At 39.3% G+C, this 13,938-nt stretch overlaps 1 protein-coding gene across 1 annotated transcript in view; it reads right to left on the reverse strand.

Moving 5' to 3' along the window:
• LOC137562326 (dynein axonemal heavy chain 3-like) overlaps positions 1–13,938 on the reverse strand; it is a 1,996,682-nt gene that overhangs the window by 1,594,714 nt on the left and 388,030 nt on the right. Inside the window, exons 15-18 of the mRNA XM_068273663.1 lie at positions 10,646–10,850; positions 4,525–4,728; positions 3,443–3,573; positions 2,550–2,745 (exon numbers count right to left, since the gene is read on the reverse strand). Coding sequence (XP_068129764.1) covers positions 2,550–2,745; positions 3,443–3,573; positions 4,525–4,728; positions 10,646–10,850 — 736 coding nt within the window. The remainder of the gene's footprint in view (positions 1–2,549; positions 2,746–3,442; positions 3,574–4,524; positions 4,729–10,645; positions 10,851–13,938) is intronic.

Genomic DNA, 13,938 nt, shown 5'->3' on the forward strand with positions numbered 1-13,938 from the left:
TAATACAAAGCTCAGTAAGTGAAGGAGCTGGTTAATCCATTAAGCCATTACATTATTTTAATAAAACAGTTTTTAACATAATGCAGTGTTATCATGAAGAATCTTATGGCTATTCATGGTATAAGAGGTGTTATGGGCCAACCATGGGGTTGTGTGTGTGTGTGGTGTGTGTGTGGTGTGTGGTGTGTGGTGGGTGGTGTGTGATGGGTGGTGGGTGGTGGGGGGTGTGTGTGTGGGGGGTATGGTGTGTGTGTGTGTGTGGGGGGGTGAGGTGTGTGGGGGGGGGGGGGGTATGGGGTGTGTGTGTGGGGTGTGTGTGGTGTGTGGGGTGTGTGTGGAGTGTGTGTGGAGTGTGTGTGGAGTGTGTGTGGGGGTGTGTGGGGGTGTGTGGGGGTGTGTGGGGGTGTGTGGGGGTGTGTGGGGGGTGTGGGGGTGTGGGGGGGGGTGTGGGGGTGTGTGGGGGTGTGTGGGGGTGTGTGGGGGTGTGGGGGTGTGGGGGTGTGTGTGGGGTGTGTGTGTGGGGGGGGTATGGGGGGTGTGTGTGTAGGGTGTGTGTGGTGTGTGTGTGTGGCGTGTGTGGCGTGTGTGTGGCGTGTGTGTGGCGTGTGTGTGGCGTGTGTGTGGCGTGTGTGTGGCGTGTGCGTGGCGTGTGCGTGGCGTGTGCGTGGCGTGAGCGTGTCGTGTGCGTGGCGTGAGCGTGGCGTGTGTGGTGTGTGTGTGGACTATCATATCAAGTATGGTGATCTGCAGATAACATTTTATGGTGGCATATACAGGCTGGAAGAAATATTCAGTAAAATGTATATATGTCTAATTAAAGACTCCGGGTGATGGGGTATTGGAATAATTACACGAAAAAATAATGATAAATACCACTTTATTTCTACTGAGTCTTTAAGTGACTGCATCAACAAAATCTTTCAGTAGTATAATCAGTGTGAGTATTAACTTCAACTATCTGTAGTGTACAATGCATAAGAGCCAGTTTTATCCCACATACAGTCTCCTGTTGGAGTTATAGATTTAAAAATAATAGCATCACAACAATCTGTTTTATTACTGTGGACTACTCAGCAATGTAAAAAAAAAACTAAACTGGACTAAAAAAAAAAATCACATGTATAAAAGACATCAACGTTTCATAAAAAAAGTTGAAGGCTGCATAATGAAAAGGCTGCATCATTATGTAAAGGTTCCTTTTTTAAATTTAAGGCCACAGCACTCCTGTTTTAACCTGTACTAACCATTGGGCATCTGCTGTAAGATTCTAAAAAAAATGGTATGTGGAATCTGAAAGGCTGCGACACACACATTACCTTTTTTTCCAGCCTTCATAAATAAGGCCTGAAGTATGTTCAAATATTTAAGTACCCAATGGCAAATTTGTAAATTCCCAACAAACAATGACTAAGTATAGACACCTAACTTTTTACACCATAAATAGTTTAAAGTGACCAAGCATAGCTTTAACCATGACAAAATATATGCTACATGGTAAACCAGTTTCAGACTTCAGTTGACTAAATACCCTCTCTGTCTAAAACAAAAAGACTAAATATCCTATCTGCCTACATTAAGAACATCAACCAATCATGCTCATAGACAGGACCAAAATAAAAAAATATGGATGACCTATCTTGTCGAGTGCTCATTTACAAGTTCAGACTCTCATAGACATTAGAACACTGCTCATACAACAAATGACTGAAACATCCCTTATACCTCTGTTATTCATACGGGAGCCAAAGTCATAGCGAACGTATGAAAACATCTATCTGCATCATTGTATAAAGATCAAAGAGACAGAAAACACATACAGTATAACAAGCTGGCAATTAACCTCACAAAGTAACTGTCAATGCAAAACGGAATGTTTCCTAGAAAACTTATTTAAGGGATCTGGAAGCTGCTGAATTCTAGACAAAGCATTCTCAGATTGCATTTAACAAACCATATTATTGACAATGGGACCGTGCAGCAGCTGCATTTCCAAAAGAGAATGAGTGGAGATTTCCCCTGAATGGCTCTTGCAATGTGCAGAAGCCCAAGGGATCTACCTGACCACAGCAAGGCTGGCTATGTCGAATCACAAAGACAAGAGGCACAGCTGACAATAGCTTGACAACCGATGTTAATGTAATTACACTGCGCTGCAGGATACTGAAATAGCTAGAACATACAGTCTCTACTACACAGGCAACAAATTACTGTATATGTAACACCAAGGTGTCAAAACACAAGATGTATCATGTTTATGTAGTCGCTAACTAAATGGTGTAAAATGGAAATGGATTTTCTTGTAAATGCATTGCTAATGCTAAAACCCTTCTCGCCTTCTGTTTACATGCTATAGGGTTGTACACATAAAAAAGGTGGATGACACAGTCTGTGCAACAACCATTAATAAATATTTATGACATACACAAACGATATTAACACATGAAAAGCTAGACAAGCAGCAGCAGAGGCTCTGGAATGAAATCCTGTCGCTGAAAGAGAAGGATGCTGCAGTGCACAGAGTATAGCCACTTTCTTAAACACAAGCATACCTCTTCTATAAACTCCTGTATTCTCCTGTTGATGGTGTTGAGCTTCTGTACATAGGTATTGGCTTCGCTCATCCGGTCTTTCTTCTGCAAGTCTTTCACCTCAATGAGAACATCAGCCAAGCGCTTTGTGAAATCCTTCTGCCACTGAGCGAGCCTTGCCAGAGCCCCATCATGCTCCCTCTGCAGTCGTGTCTCACTGACAAAGTGATTGCAAGGCACATGAGAGAGAGAGAAGGAGAAGGGGGGGGGGGGGGAGAAGAAATGGAATCTTCTTTTATACACTCTACTGGCATGCTACTTTTTTTTACCCTGCGTTCACATTTAAATTGGACAGAATAATTTAGAGCTGGCTTTTAATTTCAGAGAGGTTAATCACCCTAATAAAGGTCAATCAAATTTAATCTTCACTAAAACTGCTTGAGCTTCCATCACCTGCAGGACTGGTATTATTGCCCATTTCCAATGCAGAAAAGGGGGGAAAAAAATCTGTGGGCTCTATGTTCACTATGCATTGCTAATGCCCCCATCTCTGTCTGCCATTAACACTTCAAAACATTATTCAATCCACTAAAATTATTATAGAGGTCATTTCTACAATTCTAGGAAGAAAATCCTTGCTAAAAAAAAACCTTTATATTAATCATGATACTGGCTAATCTAGCTACTAATCCTCCTACTCTTTTCATCATTCAACTTATAACAATGGACTAAATCTCAATTATATTAAGCATTGCTGGATTTAAGTTAAAATTGCAGCAAAATATCCTAGCAGGCTAATCCTCTGGGGTGACGTCATCAGTTTGCTTCTTACTTTTATTCGTCATGTGTAGCACTCATTATAGTCTCGGTGACACTCGGTATACAGAAAAAGCAGCTTGCCTGGTATTCATTACCTGCTACTAATGATTGGAATGATTCTCTGAGGCCAGGAAAACGTGTTTCCGTTTAGAATAATGTCCTCTTTTGATAAGGATGCATAGTCCATTAGGAAAAGCAGATTTTCTGCCGCCACTGCCAGTTTTTCCTAGGAATTGAAAGAAATGGACCTGTATTTGCATTGAATACAACGGCACAGAAGGATAGGGGTGAGCTGGCTCGTTAAGGGTCTGTCAGCATGCTTAATGTTCAACACATAGTAAAAGCCCCACTAATGGCCCCATTAGGAAAAGCACAATGTACTGTGACCACATACATCAACATTTCCCACCTCAACACCAGCTCAGTAATACAGACTTTTTCAGACGACATTGTCAAAGTGCTATCTTTAGAATGGCAGAAACATTACAAGAACGTAATCCAATCACAAAATAAAAAGGGACATAGAAAGAATGGTCTAGAAGCTCTAAACAAGCCTAGATGTTGCCACCATACAATAAAACAAATTAGAAGCTCCTCAAGATAAATAGACCCTTTAAACCTTACTCTAATGTGTTGGCTAATCTTAGAAAGAATGGGTTCACCTCCTAACAGCACGTGATTTATAATCCAAATTGACTTATATATGAAGAGTGACTTTACTCTTCTACTTCATGCAAGTTGCATTACTATTAATATATGCTACAAGCCTTCTCTCAGTCACTGTCACTGCTGAAGCTCATTAAGCATGTGTCATTGTGGCATTTTCACCACATCGCCTGTACAATCACTGCTTGGCGGAGCATAGAGGAAAATAACCCAACTCTCACAATAAACAGGTGTGCCTATTATAAAAATTAACTACTTAAAAGGCATTTTGTTGGATATTTAAACTGGCCTGGCCAATATTTTTAAATATCCTGTCAAAGGTAATTTCCAGAAATGGCATCACTTCCTTTGAACGATTCAACAAAATGAATCAAGCTGACAAAAATGCAAACTAGATGTTTGGCCAAAGACAAATATAAGACGACTGGATTTTAAGAAAAGTATTCTGTACCTGAATTATTTCAAGCAATGAAAAATGGAGAATTCTCATAAAAAGAAAAATCCAACTTACCTGAATCTCCAACATCTGCGTGCTCCTCAGCCTGTCAATGTAGTTCTGAAGCTCCACAAGAGCAGACGTTGATGAAGCAATGGTAGAAATCTTTATGACAATACCATCATACTGTCGGCAAATTTTCCGAATAAACTTCACTGACGTTGAAGCCACTTTGTTAATTATGATATTAGCCAGCTGTTGGGTATGATAAATCATCCGCTGAAGAAAAAGAAGAAGAAAAAATAGCACTCACAGAGGAAAAAAAAAATCTTATCACAGACAGATTTTGTTCCTTTCTCCTGTAAGTCAGAGATTGTGTCCCTTCTGACCCTCTATACTCAGCCATTGACTGCCACATTTAGATTCAGCGAGCTCCCAGCTCCTCTTTATCCTTGCCTTAGATCTGAGACTCTTGGCTATCAGGAAGACAAGCGTCACCAGCTGTCTCGGAGCAAGAAGGCAATCAGGTGAACAGTACTTATTATCTTTCATTGCTTTCTGAGGAGTGACAAGATTGATTTGGGACCAAGAGCACATCCCTATATCAGGAACAATTACAGCGGCCCCAGGTTTCCTCCCTAGTACATATGTATAAAATGCAATAAGGCTTCCTCTTTCCTTACCTGCACTATAAACGCTTACAAAAGACACTGTACGTTACCACAGACTATATCACTGTTTAAAAATAAACCCAAATTCCAGGGCAGAAAAACGATCTGCAATTTTATCTCATTGACACTCAAGAGACAGTTTTTTTCCACTACATTAGTCTTAATTAGGCTCAAAGAAGCCATTAAGGAGTGTCTAAGTCTTCTCTAGGTATATTCTTCTGTGAGAAGTGATTTTTTTTTTTTTTTTTGTAAATAGCTTTTTTTTGTACACATTAAAATGATTTAACCGTGTCATTATGGCAATAATGGGAGTTTACAATGATGAAAATATATTGGAATTCCCATTATAACATGATGTGTGGTATGCTTCTGATACAAAGTAATGCATAACACTATATGTGGGTCAGTTCTGAGAATGAATGAAAAAATAATATTTTAGATAGATAGATAGATAGATGGATGGATCACACCAGCAGCATTAATTGCAGTGTTAGAAATCATTTTCTTGACTCCCCTACAAAATGGATCGTTCTTACTGGCTGTTGAGTGAGTGCCTCCACCCCCACTATCCTTTGTAGTGTTACATTCCATAATCATACCATTTCAAATCAATATATAGATCACTATACATCATCAGTATTTTTACACATTACATGTACATGTATTACATGGCTGAATAGGGATTTTGTTTTTAGCTCAAAGGTTAAAGTGACATTTTTATAGGAATTCCAAAACTGAAAATGATAAATAAAATTAAATTGAAAATGGAATTGTTTCTGTAAGGAGCTGGTCTGTGACACAAAACCCATAAAAGAATGCGATAAAAATACATCTTCAAGAGTAGTGACTCATTGTCTGGCAAATCTTTTACCTTGATTCACTTTTCTATTGTTTATTGCCACAGGGGCATCAAAGGATCGGACCCAGCAGCAGCAAAGATTGCCATCATTTATTACTTTGCAGCAGTTAACAGCCCAGCAGACATGCTGCATTACTGGGCAGCATCAAATACCAGAACCTTTTCACTGTCTAAACAGAAGACAATTACTATGTCCTAAATATAGACCAATGTGGAAAAAACACATATACAATCTCATAAGTATACAGTCTAAAATGCCAGCTTGGCTTTGCCATACTACCACTTGGGGTCACTGTAAATGGCCTGATATTTGCAAGTGATTCAAGCTCTACTTTTGATGATTAGGTAACCATTGGGCCATGTAGAGGTTATTCAGAAGGAGACAACAAGAGCTTTCAAATGCCAAGTGTGTTCCATTCTCAACACTAAACGGGCGACTTACTAAATGGTAAAGACCTTAAAAGCAGTGGCATGGATCTGTCGATACAAACAACAAAAAATCAAGGGCAGGTAATTTAATATAGTACTTGTTACATTCTCTCATAGATATGTGTATACTTGAACTGAAAGCAGGCTCCCCTTTATTTCACTTTCCCCTTAATCTCCCCTCTTGATATCCAAATGCTTCGCCAAATAGAGGATAACAACAGTTTAAAAAAAAATCTCCGTTAAGGTGCCCATTAACTAAACCAGTCTTCGGATGGACGATATTTCATCCAATTTGATTGTTTCATCGACCAGAAATGATCATTCGTCAATACTAATGGAGGAAAAGCTGCTATCAAATTTGATCAGATTGATGGAATCTATCCCCCCAAAAATAAGTTGATTCCATCAATCTGATCAAATTGGATAGCAGCTTAACTCAATATTACAATTGAATCAGAATATCGATCACCCGAAGAATTCTATTGTTATTGGTCACCGATAAGATATTGATCATTCCCTGTTATAATGTGTGTGTACCTTATCCCCATGTCAGCTCAGTCAAACCTCCTCAGATAGTTTTACAGTGGAAGTTGTATTGTGATCCCTGTGACTATAGAAAGTGTTTCTATAGTTACAGGGACCGCAACACAACTTCCACTGTAAACCTACACTGTAAACAAAACTGTAAACACAAATGCTTGAATGGTGTATTCAATGGAGTGGTAAAGCGGCACTGCATGTTATCTGCATCTTTTGTTGCATATAATGAAGCATATAATCAATAAAAAGTATGCTTCATTGTCCCTGTTAACACATGCATTTTGTGTCAACGCACTGCCTGCAGTGTGTGATTACACGGCATGCAGTTATACCGCACTGTGAATATCGCATAAGTGATGCATTGCAGTGAGTCAACCCACAATAGAATAGGGCCATTACGCCATACCACAATGCAACACTGTGAGCCTAGACTAAAAGTGCCAGATCTTCCCATCTGGAATTATTACAAGGGGTAGTCTCTTGATTTCACTACCCATCTCTGCACTTTACTTGGGATTTGTAAGTAAATTAAAAACATCTCTAAATACTGTTATTTTTTTCTTGTTCCCGATTATTCTGTACTTATAAAGTTAAACTGCCCTAACAACTTAAAAAGGAACTCCAGTGAAAATAATGTAATAAAAAAAAGTGCTTCATTTTTACAATACTTATGTATAAATGATTTAGTCAGTGTTTGCCCATTGTAAAATCTTTTAAATCCCTGATTTACATTCTGACATTACATAGTGCCATTTTTACTGTTGGCAGGCGGTGTAGCTGCTGCATGCTTTTTTGACAGTTGGTAACAGCTGTAAACAGCTATTTCCCACAATGCAGCAAGGTTCACAGACAGAAAACTGCCAGGAGTACGTACTCAGAATTTCTTTGTGGGAGGGGTTTCACCACAATATCAGCCATACAGCACCCCCTTATGGTCTGTTTGTGAAAAGGAATAGATTTCTCATGTAAAAGGGGGTATCAGCTACTGATTGGGATAAAGTTCAATTCTTGGTCGGAGTTTCTCTTAAGTATCGATCAAAAAAATGTGACTAATATATGCTCATTATCCTATCACTGGAGGAAGAATTTGGGTTTGGCTAATGTGTATGTCGGGACTCTGAAGTATTTTTTGAACCACTCACAATAATGTTGGGCCGCGCTCATGTCAATATTCCAACAACTGCAAACCAATGTCTTGACACACCTTAGTGTGTGTCTTCCTCAGGGCATAACAATGCAAAATATATCAAATAACATGCATGCTGCCATGATGTGTGTGCTAGTATAAAAGGCAGGAGAAAGAAATGAAGGGATTTTTTTTATGTACTTTCTTTTTCTTTAAGTTTTATGTTAGACACTTGTCCCTTCTATGTAGCAAATTATTTATTTTATTTATTTTTATCATTTTTAATCCATGGTGGAGCCATGGGCATTACTTTTCAAAACACACTGGGTTTCCTATTTAAAAAAAAAATCCAACACTGCCTTGACAAAGATATGTATAGACTTTAAATATATCTCACAGATGGTAGCCCAGCAAGCACCTTTGGCTGGCCTGCTACCTGGAGACTTGCCCACAAAACATTGCAAACTACTTTCTGCCAAAATGGTTCCTGGTGGCAATGCTTTAATAATGTTCAGCTTGTGACACTGCTTAACACCATTCAAATGACATACCTATGGTCATGTAATGCTAACTAATGCTAGTGTAAAAGAAAAATATCCAGCCTGAGTAATTGAATAGCTTGCAAAAAATGTGTTTGCTGCAGCTATAAATGTTCATAGTGCAGGTGGATGTCACTATATCATATGTCTATGCATTTCAATGTACTGAAATCTTAAGAGATCTTCTCTCTTTTACACCCACATGAAGGGTGTTGCCCTTCCATGTAGATCATCATAATCTGACTTCAAAACAGGCAGTACACTGACCACAACAATTGGTTATGTGCATGTTTGCAACTCAGCTGCCATTTGTGGAAATTTCTGAAAGGAACAATGACTGTGAACTCATACAAAAAGGTGTAGTGTGCATACTAAATCTGGCATTCATGGATGAAATTCCCCCCACCATCACATATGTTATGTGTAAAGCTAAGTAAGTGATGGTCATGTCTAGGAAAACTCATGAAGAAGCATGTGATCAGTTTGGTCAGGTGATAGATATGCAACTCTTTGATGTGCTAGGCATGATTATGTGCTAAAGTAGGAGGTGATCACAGCAAATCAAAACTTAACAAATCAGCTGATCAGACAAATCACTTGCTTCTCAATGAGTTCACCTAGACGCGACCATCACTAAAGCAAAGTACAAACTTTAGACTTTTAGCACATTAATTGATCTTTACAAATTATTTTGGGCAGCAATATTTGAACAATCACTGTACAGACTTGCTGTCCAGCTCCCAAGTAAGTTCTTTATACTCATCTATGAAGAGGGAGGGGGCTGCCAAGAGAATGGAACCAAGCCAAACTATCTTACAACAATAATAAAGTGCCTTTGCTAAGAGTGATCTGGCCAGTGGATGATTAGATGGGGGCCAACAGTGACACCTGTACACACTTGGCTTAAACTATTGAGATCATGTTGGCCAAAAATGTAATGTGTGTGCATAGCTTAAGCCTTTGAAAGGACAATTACAGTATCAATATCAATAGTCAATAAAGTATATGTTCCTTTTAGAAATGGGCAGTATAAAACCAGTGAACCACTTAATTTAGCATTTGATCTTGTTAAAGCACTGGAGGCCATATGCAATTCACTTTTTCACCTGACTTTTCTCCTAGGAGATAATTTTTCATCTTCAATTTAGAATACGTTTTCAGCAATTTGCAAAGGAAAAAGTACCACAAAGTAGGAGAAAAGGTACTATCAAAATTATTTTGAGTATTTTTTTGCTTGCTGGGGTTTTAAAACGCATTTTATTGACAAGTTTTAAAATATCACCTAGGAGAAAACTCAGGTGAAAAAGTGAATTGCATATGGCCCTTGGTGCTTAGTGGCCTTTAGAAATGCATATATTTGACCTCATTCTGACACCTATGTATTTGTGATACTAAGTAGTCCATGAAAGGCTAAACTATTTTAACATTTTTCTTCTCATCTTTAAAGAGAGTCTGTAACAACATTTTCATCCTTATTTCTTCTATCCTATATGTTCCTATAGCTGTTCTAATGTGGTCTGTCTAACTGCAGCCTTTCCGATTTGCACAGTGGCTGTATTATCTCTGTTATGTGATCTAATCTTCTCTCCTCTGTTGGCTCTGTCGGGCTGAGGCTGGAATGTGTGGAATGTGATATGCTGCTGGTGATTGGCTAGAAGCTATACACAGCCTCTCCAGGCCCCCTGCACACTCTGTATGACTCACACACTCGGCTCTTCTCAGCGTATCACTTGCTATGTCTTTTGTTTGTAAACACTGGATAACAATGGCAATTACAAGCCAGGATTGCAGCAGGGAGAGGCAGAAACAGCACAGAGGGGCCCAGGAGAACATAATGAATAGAATGGTATGCTTTTTATTGTAAGAATTTTAGAGTACAGATTCTCTTTAATACTCAAAGTGTCTACTATCCTGCAGTTGTACGAGTCTGGTTTGGACAACAAGCCACATATAGTCTCCAGAGCAGACAATTATCTAATCAGGACATTATTTAACTGCATTATTAAACTAAAATTTTATCAGAACATCTTACCTGATTCAGTTCAGAGCAATCCAATGCCAGCATCTTCATTGGTATAAATACTGGCAATGAAGCAACATCTGATGCCAGCTGTTTCAGGTTTTCCAGTTCCCTGGCATAGACCTTAAGACTGACCTCTTTCTGTGCTAGAGTCTCAAGCCGCTGTTCAGTTAATGGTGAAAACAGATATAGAAAAGGCTTGTATATGCTGGTATATCTAAAACATACAAATAAGGTTCATTTGCAAGGTAATTATTATCACAGGTTACATATACACCCCCATTACTCAGCTTACAGAACTTTTTCAAATTTGAGGCAATCACTTTTTGGATAGACAAAGGTGGCAGGAATTAAAAGCAGGACTCTTGTGTATGGTTTTGACCAAGGAAAGTAAACATATGCCTTAACCAATGCAAAGTCTATAATTAACTGTTTTCTTTGGCAGCATGTAGTGTATATTCAGAATCAGTAGTTTAGGATACATATTATATTCCTTCAAGTGTGCCTATAAAAATTCTCTACTTTCTACTCTACATAGAATGTGTGTAGAGGTGTTCTGGTCGATACGGAACACTGCTCCACTCTTAGTTCACAGTGCTGGAGAACTGGAAGAAGCCAGGCAAATCCTCATAGCCAGTCTTTCAAAATGAATCCTAAGCAGGTGTCTAGGCCTATTGTGTGTTCAGGAACCCACCAACCATCTCCTCTGAGCCTGTTATCCTACTTGGGATAAGGATCCTAACTCAAAGGAAGTGAACTTGACAAAGGTTCAGTCAAGGAATATATGAATTGCTATGAATTGTACTACATATATTCTAATGACTATAATGCCAAATAAATTACAACGTGTTAATTTCTGAAGAGTCCTGCAACTGCATCGCAAAGTACTACTGAAGTGAGAGGCTGCCATATTTATTTACTTTTAATCAATATCAGTTGCCTTGGCTATCCTGCTGATCCTCTGCCTTCAGCCATAGACCAAGAACAAGCATGCAGCAGACCAATGTCTGACATTATGGTCAGATCTGACAAGATTAAGATTAGCGGCATGCTTGTTTTTGGTGGGAATCAGACACTACTTCAACCAAATAGATCAGCAGGGCTTCCAGGTATTGTGCTGTACTGGAGCGTACAAAAGGAAATAAATATGGCAGCCACCATATTCCTTTCAGTTCAGTTTTCCTTTAAAAATTCTTGACTGGATCTGCTCCACTAACAGTGTTTCACAGGCAGTCCAGTAAGATCCAATATAATATAAAGTACAGATTACAAAAATGCTTACATGGCTGGAAATATAAAGCAGTGGCCATGATGCACACATTGGCTAGAGAAAATGGTGAGTTGATAGGGAATTACAATTCAATTAAATACTTAGTGTTGGTGATGGTGAGCCTCATCTTCCACCACCCTTGAAAGGTGTAAAATGGATCAAATGAAATACTTTATTGGGTCTTTTAAACCCTTAGCTCTTTTTCTAAGGACATGCTACAAAAAAATCAGTTTCAGAACTGTAGAAGTCACTTTTTGTAGAAGCCAGTAACGCTTGCATGTTGGTTTAAACAGCCAACTGTCATCAAGAGTTACAGAGGTAATTAGTTACGTCACTAGCTGTCCCTCAGAAAATCTCACTGTAATCTTTACTATAGTCATAGTCTAATATCCCTACCATAGTTTAAAGAGGAACTCCAGTGAAAATAATGTAATAAAAAAGTGCTTCATTTTTACAATAATTTTGTATAAATAATTTAGTGGGTGTTTGCCCATTGTAAAATATTTTAAATCCCTGATTTATATTCTGACATTTATCACATGGTGACATTTTTACTGCTGGCAAGTATTGTAGCTGCTGCTTGCTGTTTTGGCAGTTGGAAACCGCTGCACACAGCTTTTTCCCACAATGCAGCAAGGTTCATAGACCGGAAACTGCCAAGAGTACGTACTCAGAATTTCTTTGTGGGAGAGGTTTCACCACAATATCAGCCATGCAGTGCCCCCTGATGGTCTGTTTGTGAAAAGGAATAGATTTCTCATGTAAAAGGGGGTATCAGCTATGGATTAGGATCAGGGATGGATCTAGGGGGGGGGGGGGGTCAAGCTGGTCTCTTGCCCCAGGCGCAGTTTATTGAATTCTTAAAAAGGTGGCAAAATGTGGATGGGGAATGGCAGTTTAGGCGCCAAAACCTGACCTTGCCCCAGGCGCAACTTGGGGCAACTTGGTCTAGAACCGTCCCTGATTAGGATAAAGTTTGATTCTTGGTCGGAGTTTCTCTTTAAGGCCAATGTAGAAGCAAATCATTTAAAATAGTGTGATTTGGGAAACCAGAATGCCCCCCCCCCCTCCACCCCAAAAAAAACATGAAAACACAAGGGGAATATACAATAATTTTGATCTCCATGAAGATGGTATACAGGCAAAGTAACAAACCTGGTACTTGTTTGTTGAAAGGCAATAGTGCCAACAACTATGCTACCATGCTATCCACTATGTTACAGTGCTACTAAAAATGTGCTATATTAAATCACAAATTACAAAATCCATGTCTGAGGCTAATAAACTGGTCAGTTTCAACTATACTGTAAATCTCTGAAGATATCTGTTGAAGCTGTATAGAAGAGGAGGGTATGCTGTGCTGTTTATGATGAACCTGCAGAGGGCTCAAACCCAGGATTCAGTTAATTAGTTCTGCCCTGTCAAACTGGGGATTCAAATCCAAGCAAATTCCCTAACTGGATACATTATGGAAGGTATTTTTTTTCTCTCACTAATGCTACGGAATGAATCTCCAGATGGTGGTGGTCCAAAAAAAAACACTACCTTGGGCATCTGGTTCCAACAAATGTCTTACTTTTCAAACTGTTGGAGCCAACAAAACTTCAACAGCTTTCCAATAACATGGTAAACTGCTTTCAGACTGTGATAATTAAAATCTACACCCTTGTTTGAGGCTGCTTATTCCTGCCAGGGCATAGCTTTCCATTATCGGGCTCGCATGGAACCGCCGCTACTGCCTATTGCACCGCTCTCACATCATTGGCTCACATTGATCGCAGGGTCAGGAGCCAAAGGAGCGACCACAGAGTGAAGGCCCTGCTGCAATGGGTGAGCAGCTTAAATGGGAAAAGCAGCGGGTCCATGTGGTGATACGTTGATAGGAGCCGATTTTTGGTACCAGCAGTCTTTAGTCCCTAAGAGGCCAGAGACTTCTGGTAAAGAAATGGCTAAACTCCCTCAAATTATAATGACAAAACTGATACAAGATAAGGGTGTAAAGATGTGGATTTTTTTTCTATTTGCCTTAAGAGCA

Source organism: Hyperolius riggenbachi, chromosome 3, assembly GCF_040937935.1.
Source record: "Hyperolius riggenbachi isolate aHypRig1 chromosome 3, aHypRig1.pri, whole genome shotgun sequence".
NCBI classification, from domain to species: domain Eukaryota; kingdom Metazoa; phylum Chordata; class Amphibia; order Anura; family Hyperoliidae; genus Hyperolius; species Hyperolius riggenbachi.